This window comes from Dendroctonus ponderosae, unplaced genomic scaffold (assembly GCF_020466585.1).
Source record: "Dendroctonus ponderosae isolate FM_Combo_2020 unplaced genomic scaffold, Dpon_F_20191213v2 Dpon_F_20191213_8, whole genome shotgun sequence".
NCBI lineage: Eukaryota > Metazoa > Arthropoda > Insecta > Coleoptera > Curculionidae > Dendroctonus > Dendroctonus ponderosae.
Genome location: NW_026019016.1, coordinates 1183719 through 1208159, shown reverse-complemented (window position 1 = coordinate 1208159; position 24441 = coordinate 1183719). Strand labels below are relative to the sequence as shown.

The following is a 24441-nucleotide window of genomic DNA, read 5'->3' as shown; positions in this document are numbered from 1 at the left end:
GCAACCCGGCAGCTGATTGCCAAACGATTTAAATATAAAATAAATACAAAATCAAAAAGCGGCACTAAACAAGTAATTGTGTGTAACATTTCGTATTCGATGAAGATCTAAAGAAGTTGAAGAATGAAACCAAATCTATTTACAATGTTGAATGCATTTTCTCATTACAAACTGAATTAATCGACAATCTTCAACTTCAAAAAATAATAAAAGCAACAGAGAAAAGTAGAGATAAAATCCACTAAAAATTCGTTTGCAAACACATTAATTTCCATCTCAAAATAGTACTACTAAAAGATGATGAAACAGTGGTTACCAAAAAATCTGAGTTAATTCTGCTGATTAATTCTCTGGCAAATTGCAGAAAAAGATAGAACTCCTGGTGGTTTCGCCGCATGGGAACGTACCACAAAGTACTGGGAAAACTTCTTAGATGGTACCATCCATCAACCTCGCTCACCAACCAACAGATAAAATATAATTCAGCAGTTTTTTTCTAGAATCTATTACGATTTATCTGTGGGAAAGCTAATTCCTTACAAATTTAAAATTCTATCCAACTCCTCGGCCATGCCTTTTTTCCCCGTAGAAGAACTTGCCTATCATAAAATCGAAAAGTCATCTATGGCTAGGAATTTATTGCGGTTTGCTCCTTGCCATTTCGATATCTGGTCGCGTAGTTGTTGATCTTCTTCACATTGAGAATTTATCTTCATTCTCTACGCTTTGGCATGCCGATTACATGCGACAAATGCGCTCTAATCTAGATCGATTATTGAATGAGAACCGTTTCCAAAAACAGACAAAACCGCTAATCTATTCAATTTCAACTTTCTTGCTGTGCGCAAAAAAACGCGCTTGGCTCTTGTGCCTTTTATGACAACGTGAAATGTTAATGGATTCAATTTTAATGTGGCTTTGCCTCAATTCTCCACATCAGTTCACATAGTTGTTCGATTTAATTATGATTCCTCAATTAATTATTGGCATTTTTTGCATACACCCCAAGTAATTACTTCATTTTATCATAGAAGAATCACGTAAAATTGCAGGCGTTTAAGTGTGATTTTTTCCATTGATTGTTCTTTATTTGCTTAGCGAGTACAATTTTTGCAAACATTAGGAATTGGCGACATTGACCGAGCCTCGTACTTAATTAATCACCCTGTAGCAGGAACAAATTTGCAACAATATTTCATTACGCCAACGTTGCAAAATGCAAAATTTAATTAAGCTCAAAACTAAAATCCCGCAACTAATCTGAGTGCATTAGCAACATAATTATAAATCAGTTCCATTCAATGATTTACTTTATTATTTACTAAGCCTATTCGCTTTAGGCAATTAACGTTGCACACGTGGCTTAAACATTTCAGACTGATGGTTTTCAACTTGGAGCAGACGTTTTGCCACCATCAGCAACTGCCATCTTCAAGGGTAATCATTTGGAACCGTGCTGTCCAATGTTCGAATCCGGTCAAAGTTTCAACCCTCCACTGTTAAATAGGTGATTCTTTTAAACTTTTACGGGATTCACAGCTTTTTTGTCATTAATAAAAATGATACGAATGTACAGTTGTTTGTGGTTGTGTTAAAATAAATATAAATTTCAGACATCCGCCGATGGCGTAGCGTGCAGAATGGGCGGATGTAAATAAATACATAAATGAATTTAGAAACGGGTACTGCTTGCCTTAGATGCGATCTACATTGCTGTGAACGAGCTGAATAGCACCATAGAAAATAAAAATATGCCTTTAAATCGCACGAAAAAACACAGGAATATTTTGAGTCCGGTACCGTCCCCAAAGTGCAAAAAATCTGTCTGGATTGGATTGAAAACTCCTTTTATTCTCGAAAAATTGCCGAGGTTTTGACCAGCTAATCCGGATTTTTGAAGGTTTCCAGAGGGAGTTTTAGTCCAGTCCCAAACCCGCTATCCAGACACACGTAAACAGACGAATCGCGATAATAAAAAAATGAGGAAGCTCCCATTGGAAACTCGAAAATAGACGGGGAAAATGCTCATAAATTTCAACCAGATAAAATATAAAAGTCAGTGAGAACTTAAGTCTTAACCATTCGGAGTGACAGTGCTTTGAACTATTTTTAAGCGCCGTATTCATTCATAACTCCAATGTGTGAGTGTGTGTGTGTTTTTTTGCTCTGGAATAGAAGCTGTTTTTTATCGTCCTATTTTGGGTGCGGATATAAATTACCACGACAGTCATTTGTCTGCGACCAAGTCGACAACAGCGACACCGTGACAGTGGCGGTGGGTTCCGTAATTAACGGCCTCAAAAGTACATTTTTCAAAAACGAATCGCGCTCATAATTCATCCAGTGAATTTGGTCAACGTCAAAGACCGGTATTTATAGCTTGGAACTTTGTTGCCAGATTTAAAGAGTTTCCAATTTTTTTTTTATCCATCGTAGGGCTAAACTATGTACTAAAACGATACAAATTTGACTACAATGGTTTTTTGAAACTTACCCCGCTAAATATCTTGGACTGGGACGCCCTGGATATCTGGAATGGGAGAAAAAATTGGATTTCTCAAGTTGCTCAACCTTAATTCAAGTTAAATTAAAAAGAATATTAACTAATTATTTTTTATTTATAATTATTTAGAATTTTTTTCCCACTAGGCGCGCAATTTTCGATAAATCTGACAACATTTTCCTTGAGTTTATAAATGATACATTTTTTGGGCCCACTCCCTGAAACAATGTCACCGTCGTCTCATAAATTAGCCTAAGTTATTTGTAACAAGCGCCAAAACAACATTTCTTTAATATTTGTGATACGAGCGCACAGTTCGGGTCTAAATCACTGAAAAAAACTGCCAGGATTCCGATAAATAGTGTTGGAAATGGGCGATTAGCCGAAAGATGTATGCCATCGAAGATTGATTCAATGTGGAATCGTTGTTCGGGGATAAATTAGCGATATTAGTTGAAGTCGTTTAGGAAGGAGGACATTTCATGTTGGAACATGCGAAAACAACTAACTAAACTGTTGGAATTGACCCAAATATTTCCATCCATCATGAGGATCTAAGCAGGGAATATACCAAAAATTTCAGGCAATGAACGTGAAGAACGAAATAAACTAAACAAGGAGCCGATAAAATTACAACAATAAAACCAGCAACACTAAGCATCCTCACTTTTTTCAGCTGTTAGTGCCTTCTTTCAGTCCTCAACATGTTGCAGATTTTAAGGCCGACACCCATAAATGGCTGAACGAATTAGAATTAAAAACCCCATGTTAATGAATTTTAAAATAAATATCACACCGTTTTGGTAAACGGATCGGCTGCCTTTTGCAAAGTCCCGGGGATTTTTTTCTTCAGTGAAGACAACTTCAATTTCGACGTATATAGTCAGGTCGGGTTTTTTAGTATTCTGGTGTCGCGCAGCGCTGACATTTGTCCAATCACAAATGCAGACTTTTCCCTCGGTTTATTTTAAATGATATACAATTATTTCTGAATATGGTAAAATGCTGCCAACCAATGGCGATTTTTAAATAAACACGAATACAGTCGAGTACCAGTTTCAATTGAAATTATTTGCTCACTGTGCAAGTGATACATGTTTCTATAATGCTCCAGTACGTTTGATTTTCCTTCGGTTTTATTTTGATTTATAGTCGATCGCTTTCCCGAACCGGTTATTTATAGGATATTAATGAGCCAAACCTCCTGTACAGGTGCCAAAGTCAGCATGTTGCCATGCTTTATAAATTGAGAAAAGTTCAATTTTTTTTTAGAATATTTGTCTAAAAGCCTAATTGACTAAAGCGGATTTTTTAACAAAAAAACTTAGATTTTATACCGAGACTTCGCAGACGTTTCTTAGCTGCTTCGGTTGGAAGGCGGACTATCCTCTATAACCACTGGACATTGATAGAAGCAGATGCAAATGGTATTTGAATTTACATGAGCAAGCGACAAAAGCAGCATAAATTACGCAATGGAAAATATTGCTACTTAACGAGATCAAGCGCAAAATGATAACTGTTCCATTATAAGACAAATTATGAAATCAAGCAACCTGCATAAGTACATTATGAAATAAAGAGACTTAAAAATTGACAACAAATCTCTGATGATGGACGCGAAACGTTCAGAAAAAACCTAGTCTCAAAATTTTATCTTATCGAAGAAGGGAATTTACTTTTGAACAGACCGAACAAAATTATGCAATAAAACCAACGAAATTCGAAAATTCGCCAAAAAATCTCTGATGATGGCAACAATTCTAATCTTCCAGAGGTCACTAGTCAGACAGTTCGCTACATAATACCACAATGCCCAAAATTATAACTATTCAATTAGCGGAGAATTTGGATTTTTTTCGAGCAGCCTGCATACGTTGAGAAAAGAATGCAGGTGAATCTTAAAAATTCGAAAAAAAATTCTGTTTACAGTAGCAAATCGAAACTTTCAGGGGGCCATAAATCGACTTTTAGCTTGCTAATGAAAAATGGCAAAATATTGAACTCTTCTATTAATGAAGATATTAATGTTTAAAGCACGAGCATAAATTACGCAAGAAAAATATTGACCTTCGGAAATTTGCCGAAAAATCTCTGATGATGGCAGTAATTCGAAACCCTCATAGTTCACTAGTGAGAATTTTCACTCCATAATGCCACAAAGCGGAAAATTATAGTGTAATATTAAACAAATTACTTTTCAGAATAAGCTCTATGGATTATAAAAGAAATTGCTTAGATGCGACTTCAAAATTCGCAAAAAACCACTGATTGGGGCAGCAAATCGAAACGCTCAGATAGCAAAATCAAAATTTTTGGCCATATTATTCTCAAAGATTTAGTTCATATATAAGAAAACTAATTTATTTTTGAAGAAACCAAGCATAAATTACGCAACAGAAAAGTTGAAATTTAAAAATTTACCAGAAAATCTCTAATGATGGCAACAATTCGAAACTTCCAGAAGTCACTAGCCAAGTCGTTCTCTACTTAATGCCCAAAATTGTCACTATCCAAAAGTCGGAAAAATGTGAAAACAAAAAACAAAAATGATGAAAATAAATCGAAAATTTCAGGGGTCAGATAATGGACATTTAGCTTGTCAATCAAAAATTGCCCAAATTTTGAACTCTTCCATTAATAACATCTACTTTTGAAAAACGTTGCATAAAGTACCCTAAAAAAATAGTGAAATTTCGAAAAATCTCTGATGAGGGCAAATCGGAACCCTCAGAAATTTTTGCTGTATAATGCAAAATATCCACAGCTTTCATTAGGGAAGAAACGAGCTTTTGAAGGCAAAGAAAATAATTAAGATTTGAAAACTGACTAAAATTTTCTTAAAGTCGGAATTACATAAATTTAATTTATTAGGCAAGTTTCGCTTCGATTAAAAGCGTATTCCTTCGATCACCTCTTTAAAAAATGCAAATTTTGCCACTTCGTCGATTTACTTACAAAGCTAAATAGAATAAACTAAAGAGAATCAAAAGATTGCTGAGATGCCAACAACTTGAAAATGTTCTTGAAAAAAATATTTTTAGTGTGAAGTGAAAATAATCAACACTCTGATAGTAAAACGTTCAGATCCTTTAAACATTTGCCTGTGTTTGCTTGGTGTCTTTGATTCTCTCCTTTGATAAATATTTCAAGCTTTCTGTGCGATTTGTTGTTTCGCTGTTTTGACTTTATTCATCGAGAGAATCATTATTGTCTCTCACTCTTATTAATAATCCAACTCAATAACTTACTTATCTAATAGTTCTGCAGACAAGAAGAGGAAATGAAATCACAAAAAATGCCACTATATTTAATGCAACTGTTTAAATTCTCTTATGCAGACTCGACTCCAACATTCCTAGGTATTTCCTGATTACTTATGAAACAATTAATCGACTCTTTTAATATTATTTAAAAATTATTTTTTGTCAATAACTGAAAAACAGAAAGACATTTTTGGTTTATATAAATTTTCGAATAAAAGCCCCGTCTAGTTCGAGAGTTTCACTGGCTGAAATTAGCTCATCCTCTACATTAGCTCGACGTTAAACCCAATAATTCACCAAACTATTCATCAATTCATTTGCAATTGTGGAATTATCTGCATAAACGTGTAATGGCTTATGCTTTTCTACACCTCGTCTTAAACAATCTCAATAAAAATATTTTGTCAGTTTAGTATAAATGTTCTTTCATAGTTCTGCTACTGGTGATTAAGCCGTAGTAAAACAGGCAAAAACCGCAAAACCAGTCAAATCACTTGTGTTTTAAAAGCGATTTAAAACCGACGATGTGTTTCTACACCCACAGACGAGCTTATCAAAAGTTCAGGAAGTCAAAGCATAGGTCAGCAAGAGATATCAGGGCATCCGTATTAAAACACGGCGATTTCGATATTGAAATATTATATATGTGTTGATATTTATTTGTATTTCTTATTATAATGTTTTACAAAAGCGAGATTCTATTTGGATGTCTGAGAATGTTGTTTTCATATTACGAATAACAGATAGCAGATGGCCGCTATCTTTGCAACGAAACGACGAACTTTTTCTTAATTTCGGGGGAAATGCCACATGCATGTGATAGCTTTTGATCGTTTTGTCGCCTCTTTTATTTAACACCAAATGAGGATTATTCAAACATTTTCTTCAACGTCTTTGACGAGAATGAGAAGAAAGTTAATGGTTAATAAATAGAGTGTGCAACAATAAAACTACCGATAGACAAAAGGCAGAGTTCCAGGTCTTGACCATTAAACTTATGTATTCGTATTTACATTAATAACACGAAACAACTGCAATCATAGATATAATTGCCCAGATAAATTAACCTGCAATCTCGGTTCGAGATAATGCACAATTAAAACAATTACAATTCGCAATTACATTTCCAGCACCAATCGTAACTGTCATTTGTAAATAACTAAATGTACACGGTACTGTTTTGTTAGCGTCTTAATTATATTAATCGTGATTTGCTGATCTTTTTCGTTTAGAATTGCTAATTTGGCTGAAAAAGGTGCTGTGGCAATTTGCTACTCGTATTATGGGAAAAACACATTCAGCCATTGGCCGATTATTGCATGTATTCAGGTTGGCTTACTTTGGATTGTTTCCTTTGATGGACGATCATAATTATATCCGGCGACTTTTATAATTTTCCTGCTGACAAATGGTTCCATCGTAAACTAGACGGGAGAAACAGACTTTGTTTGGAAAATTTCTAGCTTTCAGTTCTCTGAAGGTAACGGCTTGAAAATCGCATGCCCTATAGGAGACAGTTGACCCTACGCAAGCTAAAATTGCCCCTTAAATGGCCAAAAATGGGAATTTTTCACAGCATTGTGAATACGAGTAAAAAAATAAATGCTCACTCAACTGAGCCCTTTCGTTTGAAAAATCTAGCTTCCGATTCCAGGACGGTAACGGCTTGAAATTTGCTATTCAAATTCGCTCTCCCTGTAGAAGACGATCGGCTCTAAAAACCGTAAAATTTCCAATAAAATTGCATAAAATGCCGAATTTTAAAACGCTGTGGATGCGAGACAAAAAGTTTTGTTACTCAACCACACGCTCTTTTTGGAAAATGCGTAATTTTTAGTTCTGCCAAGTTAACAACTTTAAATTTTCGCATCTCGTAGGAGACATTTGAGTTTAAAAGCCCTGAAATTTAAAAATAAATAAAAAATTTAAAAAATGTGTTTTTAACGGTAGAAATGAGCGTCAAAAATGTTTGCACCCAAATGCAGACTCGCCATTAAAAATCCCCAACTTCCACTTCTGAGAAGACAGCGACGTGAAATTGGCACACCCGATAGAAGATGCTCGAAGCAGGACACACTCAAAATTTCCCTGAAATTGGACTACAACCTGAATTTTGGGAACTCGGTAATTGCCACCTAGAAATCCACGTTTATTCGTTTTTACTGATTTGTTCTCTCTCTCTCGGAAATGTTGAACTTCCAATTCTCAAAAGCTGGCGACTTGCATTTGCCTATATTTGCAAAACCCTATAGCACATAGTTGACTCTCAAAACAGTAAATTTGTAGGAAAATTCAAAAAATCTGGCATTTTTAAAACCCTCTAAATGCGGCAGCACAAAAGCTTTTCCATTCAACCGCTCGCTCTCTTTGGAAAATGCCTAATTTCGAACTCTCAAAAGGCAACAATTTGAAACTCGCACAGCCTATAGAAGACAATCGTCTTTAAAACTCGTCAAATTTGTACGAAAATCGCAGGAAATTTAAACATTTTAGAACCTTGAAAAGACGGGACCAAAAATTATTGCAGAAAATACAAGAAAAACCTGCTTGAATTCAGACACCCCAATAAAAATTCGAAACTTCCAATCCTCGGCAGGCAGAAATGTTCAGTTGAACCACTCTATGGAAGACACTGGCAGCTAAAAACCTTAGAAATTTCATTGAAATGACGCAAAACGCTGATTTTTGCCAACCTTATGAATGATAGGCCAAATGTGCATCATTTCACTCAACTGCAGTATCTGTATTAAACTTCCAGCCCTTAGAACTCAACGACGTTCTATTAGCCAACCGTATAGAACACACCCAAACACCGCAATTTGTGGCAAAAATACTGATTTTTAAGTCGTGAAATTAACAGTTTTCCTCGACTGCACACTTTCTTTGCAAAATGCCTTGAAAGGTTAAGTATCGAACGTACCCCCAAAACTGACTGAAAATATTGTCAAAATTGTATCAATCTTTGGACACAGAAAGGGAAATAAAAAAAGCATTTAAAATACATCCGCTTCCTTAGGGCAAAGCTGATTTAATACATTATTAGGGCCATCAATGCTTTCAAGGAAGAACCGCAGCAATCGCATCAAGCCCCTGTGGCTGATGGTAAGCCCCTTAAAAACCTTATTAAATGGTTGTTGAAAAAGTGAACTTTACAGAGCCCCAAAAATGGTTGCGCGAACTACTGCTAACAATGAACAGTACGGCTTTAATTACTGCTCATATGAAACTGGCCATAAGTCTCTATCTAGTCTTCGGGACCAAAATGTTCTGGTGGGGAATCACTTATCTACTAATGAGTACGAGCCCGCAGGCCTCCCAACCAAACGCTAAAATCCCCAACTCCATTCCAGGTCTGTTCGGCATCCTGGTGATCATCATCTATTTCCCATTAATCTGGAAATCCGTGCGACTGGACGCAGTAAAGGTCGTTCTCGTTTGCCTGATTATCAGCCATTTTATCGATGCTGGATTCACCCTTTCGCATGTTGTGCGAAGCAATCGGAAAATGGATGATAGGGAATATTTATTCTACATCTGCGTCAAGGGTTTGCACTTGGGGGTGGTTTTTTCCAGTTTCACCTACTACTGGAGGCTTTACAATGTCTCATCAGTGGCAGCTACTCGAAGGTCTACAGTTTGATTTATTTGATTAGGTTTTCACGTTGATTGTTAGTTTAAGACTGTAAGTAGATTTTTGTGCCCGATATCTTCTCAAGGCAGAGGAAAATTTCAAAGATATTTCCTCAAAAACCCTCACCGGACGATCATTATCACTGTCCCCTCACTCAGATCAGGCAGAAGTTGGCTTCCATACCAAAGAGTTCTCTGTAAAAAGCTAATTGTCGCCATTGCCTTCCTGTTCCTTGTATCGGGATTATTAATATTTATAAATAATTAATTCCAATACTTTAACGAAATCAGGGTGAAAAAACCCCTTCCATACGTGCAATTTATACAGCAATAATCAGTAACTTCCTGTTTCGCGACGAAAAAAATGTCCATAGAAGGAAAGACCTGGCAAATATTTCTTAATGAGCTCCACACAACCATATTAATAAATTCTTTTCAACAAATAATTATTGTTTCAGTGCTTGTTAACTGCCACGATTTATTCTCGTTTTTTTCGTTCACTCATTAGTAAATCTGACAAATGAGTTATTTTAACGGCCATACGGGGGAAAAAGCCGAATTTATCTGCAAAATAATAATATATTACACGCAATAATCAACAAGAATGCCCCAATCGAGCAGAGGCTACGAATGCTTTTGGCCGTTAATGATGGTTTTTAATCAGAGGGAATAAAGGTGTATTTTTTATGAAATTATCAATTTTTTAGTTAATTGAAAAAATTAAAGAAGCATCTGAAATGAAGTCTCTGAATAGTCTGAATGAAAACCAAAGCACAATTCTTGGAGGCTTTTGAACTAAATGTATCCCAAGTGAGTTTGAGGTGAATAAGAAGGAAACCATAACGGAACCTGGATAATAACGCGATTAAACTAAATCTTGTACTTTCTATGATAATCACCGCTTATGGTACATCCGACATTTCCATAAAGTATCAAGGGTAAGAGCACATATTATGTATATGTGAACCATATAATGAAATGGCTCTTATCTGGGGAATATCAAAGAATTTTTTACCGTTAAGCCCGCACCAGACAGGCAAACGGTGTAATTTTCTGCATCTAAGCAGTAAGAAAAATTCACATTGTAATTAGATACAATTTGAAACGCTACATGAGGTGCAGCTGAAACACTGATGATGGATTTCAGGTGGGTTCCACTAGAATCATGCATATTACCAGGCCCATGCATAAATGCAAATTATTTGAAAAAAAACTTACTGTTAGACCCAAAGTGATGATTATTTTTCATTCGGACCACTTTGAGAATAGTGGAACAGTGGCTTTATCTGGTAGGTACCACCCGAATTATTTATGAATGAACGGTAAATCGAGCACAAATACTCAAAGCCTACAAGAACAAGAACACTGTGACTGTGAACTGAAGGACACAGACCCCAAAATACCGGAATTATTGTCAAATTCGTCACCAAGTCCATCATTTTAAAACCATTTAAAGCCATCGTCCATATCTAAGGACCACCTAAGGCTCCCTTTACAAAGCAGATGTTTAGGCCGATAACAGTAAACTGTAGCTTTTGAGTGCCATTTATGACAATTTAGAAGAAAACAGTTTGTGGGTCTATTATGGACTACCTGAATTGTCGTTTTATATCTTTGAAGTGTGCAACCCGGACTAGGATTAACTGCGTCCTCGAATTCGTTTAGCTGATTAATCAGCTCCTTCTAAACTGTTATCAGCTGTGATAAGGCAGGATTTGTTCTGTGATTATTAATATCAGGTTCTGCTACAAAAGACATCGGAACGATGGACAAGCCGGGGAAATCGGACCCTCTGTTGGAAGCGGGCATTGTTAACCCGAAACCTATCCGATTATGTGGTGGCTGTAAACGCATTTGAATGCTCTGTATAAAAATACCGGAAAGGCACTAATCTCCTAGCAAATGCCCAAAGTTCATTGAAAAATCAGCCACAAAGCTCGGTGTCGAGAGTATTATTGTGTTGCATATAAAACGTGCCTTAGTGGTCGAAAGCTGCGTTCCCAAATTCCACTCTGGTGCAAACATTTCCTCATCAATTCGAAGAATCCACGTTGAAACTGATACTGATTTGCCTACGTCCACTTGGTTTTTTCCCCGGTTTTTTTCTAAAGCAAATACTTTTACGAACCAACAGTAATTCCTGATGGACCAATCAATCAAAAATTACGTGTCACTTAAGGCGTGTCAAAGCAGCAAGCCGCTTGCATAAACCGATTAACGCCTAATCTGTTTCATACCTTGCAGGAAAGTTGCCATGATCGAAGATCGATTTCTCTTCTGGCTTGGAAAAATGTTATATTATTGGGTTATGCAACTCAACACCCATGGGATTGTCTAAGAAGGTAGTTGTGTTTCGATGGAAGAAACAAGATTGTCTGGTAACTTTGGGGACGGAGTAAAAATTGTGGCCATTTGGGAACAAATGAAGGTTTTGGTTTGCGTAAATCGTAACTCGTGTTTCAATAGAACGAAGACTGGCAACCACTTTTCGAAAAAGTGTGCTTTTTTTTCAATACGGGTTTCTTGTGGTGAAACGCCTGGTTTGTCTCTTTTCTTCTAGATTTTTGGTGATTTCTCGTCGTCCTTTCTGTTAACGGGTTTATTCTACAGTGTTCGTCTTATTCTAATTCATCTGGCCACATCCTGGATTCCATGTTGTTCCTCAAGGTCTTCGTCTCGAATGCTGTTCATCCTAAGATTTTTTTCATTCACCATTTAAGTACTTGGTCTTCCATATGAGTCTTTCAACCAGCTGGAAAAACCCACTGGCTTTCATCATCTGTGCTTGCACTTCTTTCTCACATCATCATTGCTTATTAAATTGGAGTCGCTCATTCAACAATTTCTTGGCCAGTTTCCTGATGGATGTTTTGGTGTTCTAATGCATTGGGTCTCTTTGATCTTTCCGCGATGAGTKTCCCATCATCCGCCTRACACAGTTTGTGAAAATAGTGARGRCTTTTYATTTTTTCRTGTCTGATTATTTGTTCCATCTTCAGCTTGGCTGCATAATAACAGAGCCTCAAAATTTTATCTCATCGAAGAAGGGAATTTACTTTTGAACAGACTGAGCATTAATTATGCAATAAAACCAACGAAATTTGAAAATTCGCCAAAAAATMTCTGATGATGGCAACAATTCGAAACTTCCAGAAGTCASTAGCCAAGTSGTTCTCTACTTAATGCCCTAATGCCCAAAATTGAAACTATTCAAAARTCGGAAAAATGTGAAAAAAATTCTCTGATGATGAAAATAAATCGAAAATTTCAGGGGTCCAATAATGGACAATTAGCCTGTCAATCAAAAATTGCCCAAATTTTGAACTCTTCCATTAATAACATCAACTTTTGAAAATCGTAGCATAAAGTACGCTAGAAAAAAATAGTGAAATTTCGAAAAATCTCTGATGAGGGCAAATCGAAACCCCCCGAAATGTTTGCTGTATAATGCAAAACATTCACAGCTTTCATTAGGGACGAAACGAGCTTTTGAATGCAAAAAAAATATATAAATTTGAAAACCCAGAAAAATTTTATTAAGCAAATTCAGCTTCTATTAAAAGCGTATTCCTTGGATCATTTCTTCAAAAGATACAATCTTTGCCTCTTCGTCGATTTACTTACAAAGCTAAATAGAGTAACCTAAAGAAGATGATGAGAAGACTGATTAAACGACTAATAAATAAAAAAATACTGTTACTGTGAAGTGACAGTCATCAACACTCTGATAGTAAAACGTTCAGATCCTTTACAAATTTGCCTGTGTTTGCTTGGTGTCTTTGATTCTCTTCTTTGATAAATATTTCAAGCTTTCTGTGCGATTTGTTGTTTCGCTGTTTTGACTTCATTCATCGAGAGAATCATTATTATCTCTCATTATTATTAATAATCCAACTCAATAACTTACTTATCTAATAGTTCTGCAGACAAGAAGAGGAAATGAAATCACAAACAATGCCACTATATTTAATGCAACTGTTTGAATTCTTAATCATCTGGCCACATCCTGGATTCCATGTTTCGAATGCTGTTCATCCTAAGATTTTTTCATTCAACATTTAAGTACTTGATCTTCCATATGAATCTTTCAACCAGCTGGAAAAACCCACTGGCTTTCATCATCTGTGCTTGCACTTCCTTCTCACATCTTCATTGCTTATTAAATTGGAGTCGCTCATTCAACAATTTCTTGGCCAGTTTCCTGATGGATGTTTTGGTGTTCTAATGCATTGGGTCTCTTTGACTTTGAAAATAGTTAGGGCTTTTCATTTTTTCGTGCCTAATCATTTGTTCTATCTTCAGCTCTAAAAAACGCCTGTTCTTTAGGAACCTCAAAGGGTATAACTTCATGGCCTCAAACACTACTTCATCTTCAGCAAGAAGTTCACTGATTTCCCCAAGTATTTCCTACTGGGAAGCTCTTCAGACCCCCATTAACCATTTCAGACAGACTTCGTTAAACAAGTTTGCTTCCTTTCGTGGTTTTTCCACCTGGATCTTTAAGGAATGCGCGTCCATTTGCATCCAGAAAACAAAACTGAGAGCAAACAGGGCTTCTGATTGTTCAACTTATAAATGAACTGCAAATACTGTGAAAAATAAATGAATGGTCCATAAGAACCGCAACCTTTGATGTAGGAAATATTGACTAGTGTAAACTTTCTATCACGGAAAAGCTGAAACGTTTCCCCGGTAAATAACTGCTCGGGCCTCTTGTAAACAAGTTCATAAAACTTGACTTGCTCTTTTAAAACTAGATATTTATATCGTCGCATCGGTAAAAATAAAAGTAAAATATATGACATAAATATTCAGACCACCGATTGCATAAAAATAAACCGTTTCACCTGCCTCGGTTTCGAAAGAGTTATAGACCATCCTGGTTCGGGACCCCGCTGACTTACACATGTCGAACTGTGCCAAACGCCAGTTTATAATTTTGACACTACAAAGGTATCGGACCCCTTAAATAATGTGTAATACGTTGTTTAATACCAGCCAGATCGAAAGCGGATGAAGAATGAAATTGCGGTTGAACGAACTTTTCGGAATTTCGAACGATTTTCCCAAAAAAACCGCTGATGCTGCTGAGGCTCTGATGTGGATGTTTCGCTAGCACGCGCAGCTACCGTCTTCAGAGGTGACCACAGCACCGCAAGACGTTTGACTCATTGAACGAAAATTTGTTTGTGACCGAAAAAACGTTAATTCCATTCCATTTTGTTCAAAAATGTGTGATTCTCTGCCCAGTTATTAACTTGACGAATCTATTAATACAATAATTAAACTGAAGCAGTGTATGGAATTACATACAGTTCAAGGTTCGGATAAGTCATGTCTGACTCTGAATATTATGGACGATAAGAGAGAAAAAAAGAGATAAAATAATATTTACCAGTTATCTGTTGCTTAAATTAAACTTTGACATTAGTGAAGGTTGTTTTTTATTTTATTAAGACATTAATGTTAAATCGATGTACGAATCCGTGTTCGATACTTGGCCACGTCTGATACTGTCTGGAAAATCCCACTAGTGCTTATGGATCAGCTCGAGCCCACTGGTTTAGACTGAATTGCATGGAAAAAATGGAAAATCTACTGGGCCCATTGGTTTGTCGTTGCCAACGAGTTGAGTGACCTACAAGATGTAAAAACGCCGGCACTTCCAAAATACGCAATTGACGGTTTCCTAAAATCCTGCTTTTAAAAGACACTGGATGAACAACTCGCTGGTTTGAGCGTAACCATCGGGAAAATTAAGTCGCATTAGTCAAGTCCCTTTTTGAGTACTTGAGCATTCTGAGTCTAAAAAACTCAAACTCTCACCAACTATAGAGCGAGATTTTCTCCATTTATTGTCGCAAAAACGCCCTTCTTTCGCGCACTGGTTTGCCCAAGAGAAATTGTTGCAAAAACGAGTCATTTTCCTTACACCTTTCGAGTCACTGCATGTCTCATTTTGAAAGGTTCTCAAAAAATCAGTCCAAGCCGATAACAGAACAGAACTTTGACCAAACATAGACTACAGTTTGCTCTATTGATTGTCACAAAAAACGCTTTTAAACCTACACTGTGAGTAAGTTTAGTGACAAGAGACTACACAGTTTTCAAAATTCAGTCTGAAACTCTATTTACTACCACGAAGACACTTTCTGATCTCAACTGGTTTAGACGCGAGAAATTTTCCAAAAAACGCCCTGTAAATTTAAACTAGTAAAAGTCCCTGCGAGCCTTATTTTGAGAAGTTCCCAAAAATTCACTCCAAGCCTGTAATAAAATAAAAGGGGCGAGGTTCGCTAGATTTATTGCAATTAATGCAAAAATACGCTTTTCGATCTCAACCTGTTTACGTCTAAGAATTTTTTGAAGAAACGGAGGGTAAATTTTAGTTCAAAGTTTTAGTTCGTAGTTCTCAGACTTTAGTCCAATCCATTGAGCAAACAAAACTACAAACAAACATTGAAGTGAAGAAGAAAGAAAAGTCAATGCATCTCTTACTTTAAAAAAATCTGAAAATGCATCTCAAAGATGCCAGTAAATGAAACTCCCATCAAGCTTAGGGTGAAGTTTCCTCAATTTGATTCCCCAATAATCTTTTTTTTATCTCAGTTGGGTTAGGAGTGACCATTTTGCTGAGAAAACGCGTGCAAATTTAGTCGCAAATCTCGCTTTAAAAAATTCAGCACAAACAGCAAACGAAACGCAGAAAAAACATAAAGTGAAGTTTCCTGTATTTCTCGCCATTAAAAACGCTTTTCTCAATTGGTTTTGATGTAATAAATTTTCGAAAAGCTGTGTGTAAATTTAGTCGGAAGTGTCCTTTGAGTAGTTCTCAAAATTAAGTCTCAATTTTACTCTATTTATTACTGTGAAAAACGCCTTTCAGTTTCAACTGGTTTGGGCGAAAATCTTTTTTGAGGAACGTTGGGTAAATTTGCACTTGTAACGTAGTTGTCTTAATTTGAGTTTTGAAAATTAATCGCAATCTTGTAAGATAACCAGACTTTCAGCAAAAATATACCGCAGATTCCTTTAGTTATTTGGGTTGAAAACGCTTTTCAATCTCGATTGGTGTTAGCGTAAAAAAAATTTCATTAACTGCGGGTAAACTTGCACTTTGCAAGAGCTTGCTTAAGAGCAAGTCTTATTTTGACAAATTTTAAAACTGTAGCCCAAAGCTGTACGAAAACGAAAGTTTCAGGAAACATAGAGCGAACATTCCGTTATTTAACGCTGTAGAAATCGCCTTTCAGTCTCAACTAATTTCGGCGCAATAAATTTTTCTCGGACGGCGGGTAAATTTATTCGCAAAAGTCATTGCAATGCTCTTAATTCCAAATCAGTTTCGGAGTATTTTTACCTTGGGATACGTAATCTATGCCAAGGCTTAAAGTAGCAACAACGCTACACATAAAAACTGATGATGGTGGAAAAATACACCGAAACGTATTTTAATTGATAAATAAAAACAATAAATGACTGAAACCCAGGAATTAATTTTTAATTTGGAATTGAAACACAATCAGGAAAGTATATACAATGCTCTTAATGAAAAATCGGTTACTAAACAAACTAAGCAAATGAAAGGTTTCTTCGTTTTAAATTGTTTCTATTTATTGATTGAAAGGTGACATAAATGTAGTTTTTTGAGATCCCGAAACCGGAATATTTAGAAGAACATCAAAATTCCAATTTCAAACCGCAAAACATTTTACATTTTAACCAGTTAGAGAATTTCGCAAAAATGTTGCAATTTGTCACAGTCCGAACCCAGCAAGTGAATTCGATTTTTGCCCTAAAAAGTTGAAAATGTCTCGAATTGCTATGCGAGGAATGTAATAAGCTAAAAAATCACGGTAGACATTTGGGGCTCAAAAGGCCTGAAATTCAACACAATTGTCCTCTCAAGACAGCAAGGGCTGCCTTGAGCTGCTCAATAATAAATAATAGCAACGCCAGATTGTTCTGAGCCGAAACAATCCACATTGAGCCGTTTTCTTCTCTAAGCCTGCTGCCAAAAAAAGGCGAAAGTGAAACCTCGATGTCCTCAAAACGTGCCACAAAATCGACATCGGCCTCTTTGTCGGGGCCAGCAAATAAAAACCCTGTTGTTTTCCTCACGAGGAACTGAACTTGAAACAGCAAAAGTGCATCTGCCTCTTCGACTACAGGCCCACTGTTAATAGTGCAAACGGTCTCTTCCATACTGTTGTTTACCTCGCTCGACCAATATATCAAAAATGTTTGTTTTACTTTCCATGGGTCATCGGGGACTGTCCGAACGAGATGTCTTGTCCCTTTCGCTCTCATCCTATCGACCATTATCCGGAGCGGTGCTGTCCTCTTTTTGGGTTCAACATTTCAACCTTGCTGGACACCCTGTCTCTTTGGATTAACGCGATAAAACCCGCTTAGAACTTGTGTGTGAATCAGCTCGATCTACAGAATGAAGCTGAATAAGCGGCAACGACTAGCACCTTCATTGGTTTGAAATGAATTCTAGAATCTGGCATGCGATCTCGGCTGACGATGTTGAAGATTGGGTGAGGTTAAGTGAGGAAACTCGCCGGCGACAAGGAAATTACCCTCACATTACCGAAGATTGAGGAATAGTTATTATGATAGTTTTCGTCACACGGCTAGGTGTTATGAAAAAGTCACGACTCCAGAAGATTGCATATTGTGAGGTGCTGTTGACCTCTGCAGATTAACAGGTAAACCGATTAAGATCGAGTACCGGTTTGGCGTTTCAGCTGGCTCGTAAAGCGATTTCACATGAGAGAATACGCCAGAAAAATTTTTTAGTCCACACTTTTCGGCGGAAGCGTGATTTCGTATTAATATCCGGGCGGGGTTTTTTTTTTTGGATCATGTCGTGTTGCGGTCTCGATTTCGTTCTTTTTGCCCAAAAGAGACGACCTGTTGTCCGAAATTTGCCGCCTCGATGCCTTCGAGTGTCAAGGGATTTAAATTGCATGTCCATCAACCAATGAGGACGAAACCAATCACGAAGTTTTTATACAATATATAATTTGCGCGGGGAAAATGCATCAACATTTTCCAACAATGCCAATAAATTGACATGATCAAGAGGATTTTCTACAATTTACTGGGGAGAAATGGATAGGAATCACGTGAGTGAAATGGGCATCATCAATAAGTCTAAAATAATTCCAAAATCCTCTGAGGACGCAATATTTGAAGCTTTTACCGTTTTAACATAATAAAGCAATTTAATACGGCCAGAACGTTGATTTATGGCCGGTTTTAGAAACATATCTCAACGCATTAGAATGGCATTTTTATGGACGCAATCCTGTTTCAATCATGATTCAAATTTGGAGATTATGTGCAAATGGAAGAAGATTTCACCTATTTACTATCAAAGCGGACAACAGCCAAACTAGACAAACAGAAAAAGTTAGGAGTTTGCTAATAATTTTTATGTTTTAAAGGTTTTTCGTGCACAATAGTTGCGACTTGCAAAGGCGAGCGATAGTAAAAACAAGTCTGGAAAATGTTGCGGAAAATGCCTTAGAATTAGAAAATGCGGTTTATTGGCATATTTTCGCTTTTGGTAGAGTTGGGTGGCGTTTGGAAAAAATGGCACAAAACTGAAATTACACCCCTTCTTTTGACCCTCTAGACTAGAGCTAAAAAGTTTTAACAGATAATATTTTCTCAGCCAGTGATCCGATTTGCATATTTTCGTATCGAATTGTAGCTCTATTCTTGAACAAAATTTAACTTTCAAAATAAACAAAAAATGCAATCAACAAATTGTACAGGGTGTTTAAATAGTGACATCTTTTCTTGGTCATGGTTTAAAACCGAGTACCCACAATATCGGGTATCTCAGACAGAAAAATCAATACGAGCTCATATTTTCTGAGAAATTTGGATCTGCAATCATCTGCTTATTCTGAGCCATTCGAAATTGATTTCGAATTTCTTTTCACTTCTGAAAAAAGTTCTGCACACCAAATTTTGTTACAAACCTTTGTTTATTTTGTATGTTTGTAACTCCATCAAGAGGTAACATAAAAACAGTATTCTAAACCGTGAACACAAGAACACATTTAGGAATATAGAAACTTTAACAACTTAACGACCAGATTAGGTACAGGAACAAAATAAACAGAGGTATAAACTTGTCAGGAAATGTTTGCAAAGCAATGTTGCGAGAAATTTTCTTTTCAAATGAAAAATAGAGATGGAGAAGATATTTACAGTCAAAAATAGATGCTAAATTAAATGAAATCAATAAACTTAAACTGGTAAATTAGAATGCAAATTGTTCTCTAAATGCACTAATTAAAGAGAAACTAAATTAAAATATTAATATGACCATATAATAAAAATATATAAACCAATATAACCATTGAATGTGAAAATACAGGAAATATTAAGAGGAAACTTGTCTGTAATTTACCTAGATGCGAAACAGAGCTGGTAAAGGAAAGAGTTCTAAAGGCGCTGGCAAAAAAGCGCGCTTGTCAGATTAATTTCAGCGAAAACTCGTTGCTTGCTTAGAAATGTAATTATTAATTATTATTAAATAGGAAGTAAAATACGAAAAAGAATAAAGAGCTTAAGGACCAGTTTGTCGGGTGTTAGACAGCGCCATTCTAACCGGATGAAGAAACTCAATTTAAAAATCAAAGAAAACAAAATTGGGAAAAATAGCAGGAACTTTATTTAGCTATTAACAGAAAATCAGAAATAAATTGGTGCAATGACTCCTGGTGGAGTCCTAATTTGCTTAAAGTATGTAAAAATCAATATCACGTACAGTTAACAATGCTGCAGAATGCACTTTTTCCGGAAAAAGCAAACTATAACCAAAAATTAATCAACGAATCGAATAAACATCTGCAAAAAGCGGCCAAATTAAGATAATAAAGTACCCACACATTTTGAAGACAAATCGACAATTTTTCCCCAACTAGTCGAAAATTTTAGATAATAAATCACTTTAACTGCTTTTCGCTAGTGTGTTTAACTGTTGTGGGTCTTGGTGTGGCACTCCTGGAAAATTGACAGGTTTGTCAACAAATGTCATATTGACTTTTGCTTGATTAGTTGTCAAAAAAATAGGTGAAAACGCGCGAATTTAACGGAATTCTTTGGCGGAAATGGACATTTTAATGCTAAAAGTCTTGTCTGCCACGGTTCTATTTAACATGATTCGGACTAGGAAGGTTCATACAAACAGCCAGTATCTTCATGACCCCAAAAAAGTTTCGGTAATGTGGGCACTTATTTGGGCCGTTTTTCGTCGCCTTTTCATCACATTTGGACTAAAGAGACTATTATATAAGACTTTTGGATGGTATTTGCAGACCGGGTACCTCCAGTTAATACTAGAAAGTGGTTTTTATTAAAATATTAGCTTTTCTCAGACGAAAGCCGCAAAAAACTGTTGATGTGGAACAAGAAAAAACGCTCGGTTGCTCGGTTAGGCCTTTGCCTTGCTCCACTCATGTGAGGGTGGTGAGTCTTACCCAGTGCATGCCGGGTGAGGAGTGTCGTCCACCACTGTCCTCAAACACCCCCATCTGCAGGAAGGACAGCCCGGATGAGCGGACCTCACCACTACGATCCGCGGACACTTTAACAATTACGCCGAATCACCGGCGGAGACTGTAGTCTCAAAAAAAGGTCCCGCTTTACTGTCCCCAATGCACATCACTTGGTCGCTGAGCGGTTCTGAGGTGCGCTTCTGAGGTCATGTCATCGCCAATCCCAAGTAGTGGACAGGCATTTTGAGTTCCAGCCCACAGGGGCTTGGGAGACGAGTGTTGCGTCCGGAGATTTTATTGCGTTATAACGCCATTATGGCTCAGATGCAGTCATTAATCCAAATCGCGCACAGAAATGATCACGTTTTAATCCCGAAGGCAAAGAGCGAAAAATTCAGTCACCTTCAGTCCCACTCGTAAATCGCTTGCAAAAGCACCTCTAATTACTCATAGAGAACGCAAAAACCACTTGACAGGTGAGAAAACGTAAACAACAAACAAAACGCTGCGCGCAGAAAAAAGGGCTCAATCACACCACGAAAATAGAGCCGGAACGACGCAGATCGCGCATGTGTTCCGCGGTGGTTGGCTGATAAACGGAGTACACATGACAACCATGCGAGAGATCGCGCACTTGTGAGACGCTCATAAAGTGGGCAACAGGGCATGCGGCCCACCAGTCTGGAGCTCCGCCCATGGGCGCGTAGTAGGGGCGAATAGGGGGAGCTTAGCGACGGTTCCCTACCGGGGCCCATGGTAACTAGAGGGGACTGTTACGCGTCTACGGCACCGCAGTAGTTTTGTCCCGACTTTGCGGTCGCATATGAATGGGTTTGACGAGATTGTCAGCTGGTGAGCACTTTTTCACTCTCAGGCCCGTTCGAGGTGGTCATTTGCGCCCTGACTTGGAGGAATAATGGAAACAAAGCGCGATGTTTCGCAACGGAACGTCCGGAGCTGAGCCAGTGGCCAACGATTGCAACGTGAAACAGTTGCAATCAAGATGAATTATTAATCTCCTGAAACGTGTCACTTCAAGTATAGCATGCCCCAAACGTTGTTTTTCTTTTCCTATTAACCGAAATCTGATGTTCTTAACGCATGTCTTTCATCAAATTGTTACAATTTGCGGAAGAATATTGAAGTTTTTGACAACGGCTCATGTTTTCAATATTTTCTTCTACTTTCTCCAAAATTTGACTGCAGGTTTACCACCACGAAAATAACACACTTTAAAGCTTCCTGTTAGAATAGGACTGTAATCAAAATGCTTTTAATATTATCGGGGGTAAGTGCAATGTAGTTTTTACAAGACAACAAGCTCGAATGCACAATTATCTGTTTATTTTGATGCACGAGTGTAATTTTTATGAATATTTCCTGAGTGAACAAAGTTAATTTTATTACTTTGATTTTCTATTAAAAGTTACACTATTATTGCTGCCATTCTTGTCTAAAAAAGCCTATTCTAAAAGTTCCAAGAGCTGCAATTTAACGTGCAGTTAAAATATGTTTTACTTTTAGCGATTGCCCCAACTGATTTGGCGGGAACTGCAGGAACACTTGATGCAGAACCTTCTGAAGACACCGCTGCTCCCCACATTTTTGGCTGAACCTCAGCACCATCATTGTCTCTCATTTTGTCAGTTATTTGCAGATGATGTTCATTATCCATTTGGAGATATGGTGTCATTGATTTGGTGTTCGAATGTGCAGTAATTTTTATTAACTGCTGTTCTCCAACCCCTTTCATAGTCAATTTTGAAACGGCTGTTGCTCGCAGAGAATGGTTTGTCAGTTTTTTTGAGGCAGTCGCTAGACCTGCTTTTTCTGCTTGCTAAGTCCACTAACTGATCGTATTCCTACCAGAAGGTATATTTTTGTACTATTCACTCGTTTTCCAAGCAGGGCAGATGGTTAAAAAGAGACGGTTTATTTTGATATTTGACCTCTTCTGCATGCATTTGTGAAAGAGTCGAACTGGACAAATCTGAGGACTAATTCGATTACGAATTAACCACTTTGATGATGCGCATGGTCCCTCCTCACCTTGTGTCGTTTTGGTAAATATTGGATTATATTCAACTCTTTTTCCGCCTACATTGTCAACTTCTTCTTTGAAATATGTTGTCAAGCATCTCGATTCTTCTCCTCCACTCCAAAGAATAGTTTCTTTTGCAGACCACCTGGAGTGTCTTCATCACAGCTTTCGACCATTTTCTTAAATTCCTCATATTTCATGGAAACAGAGCTTTCTTTTCTGGGGCTCCCGTTGTAGCTCCTTCCGTTTTGCGTTTTTAGCTTCTCGAGCCAATTTAAATTCGATGTCTTGAAACGAATTAAAACGAACGTTATGTTCATTGTAGTATTTATCCATTAGTAATTTAGCGGTAACATTCCAAATAGTTTTTATAGTATATTCTTTATAATCCTCACCATTCTGTCTTTTCATGTTGAACGCCCAGTCTTGTAGAATGTTTTGGTGCACTGTAGTGTCTTTACTTATGTTGTAACATCTTTCTTCACAAAATGCTGGAAACTGCCTCCCGATATATTTTTGATTGTTGATATTATTCGTGGGCACGGTCGCAGCAACAACTTCTTTTATTGTAGTAGGTGATTTGACACCAAAACGAGACATTTTTTAAAGTTTAAATAACAAATATGATTTGAATAACTTAGGAATTTCCGGATGGCATTTGGGCATTTGATGTCTAATTCAACAGGAAAAGACACCTGTCAAATATTTTTGTAAGCAATGCAATTATCGTTGAATGATAATTGCACACTGTGCAATTACCGCTGTAATTTTTTGCACACTTCAAACGGACAGATTATCATACGAAGGAAATATTCAATATAAGTTCAGCCATATATATTATGGACCGCAGCGTACCACAAAGCCATATTGCTTAGGCAGCATACATTTTTTGTTTATCGCGAGAGCAACCTTTTTTAGTTAGTCGTCGTCAAATCGTTGTCGTGTTCGGAAATTTACTTTTGTACTGTGTTGTTCTTTATCATTTATCAATATACTTTTATTCATACATTAAGAGTGTGTCCACTTTATTCCACCAACAGGTTATGGGCCCAGGACACCAAACACTCTAGAAATTGTGTAGACATTTCAGTAGTGCGTGAGTAAAGTGATAACTGCTGAAGAATAATCGAAGTGCAAAATGGCGTCAGTGTCAGCAAAATCATCAGAGTTAGTAAAGTTCGACGGCACAAAATTTCAGCTATGGAAATTTAGTGGATGGAAGTGTCCCCAACCACAAGATTCAGCGCTTGCTGAATTGGTAAAATGGGAAGAAAATAATTCAAAAGCGCAAGTAATTCTACTTACCCCCATTTCTCCAAACCAACTAGAATGTCTGGTAAAGTGTGAAAATGCACATGAAATGTGGCAAAAACTCTTAACAGTCCATGAGCAGAAGACCGAAGTTTCAAAAGAACTACTCTGGCAGAAATTCTATGACTATAGAATGGTAGTTGGCGACTCAATAGCAGCACATCTCTC

General features: G+C 37.1%; 1 protein-coding gene and 1 long non-coding RNA gene across 2 annotated transcripts in view; one reads left to right on the top strand and one right to left on the bottom strand.

Moving 5' to 3' along the window:
* The window catches only part of LOC109544857 (LIM/homeobox protein Lhx2), a gene marked incomplete in the record, with an annotated part of 80944 nt that extends 59356 nt beyond the window's left edge, over nucleotides 1-21588 (bottom strand). The window contains 2 exon segments of the mRNA XM_048669053.1: nucleotides 2495-2530; nucleotides 20904-21588. Of these exon segments, the coding sequence (XP_048525010.1) occupies nucleotides 2495-2530; nucleotides 20904-20957 (90 nt within the window).
* On the top strand, nucleotides 8684-9848 carry LOC109544859. The gene is made up of 3 exons (XR_002172616.2): nucleotides 8684-8871; nucleotides 8925-9065; nucleotides 9120-9848. It is a non-coding gene; the product is annotated as an uncharacterized LOC109544859 (long non-coding RNA).
* Nucleotides 21589-24441: the final 2853 nt, after the last annotated feature.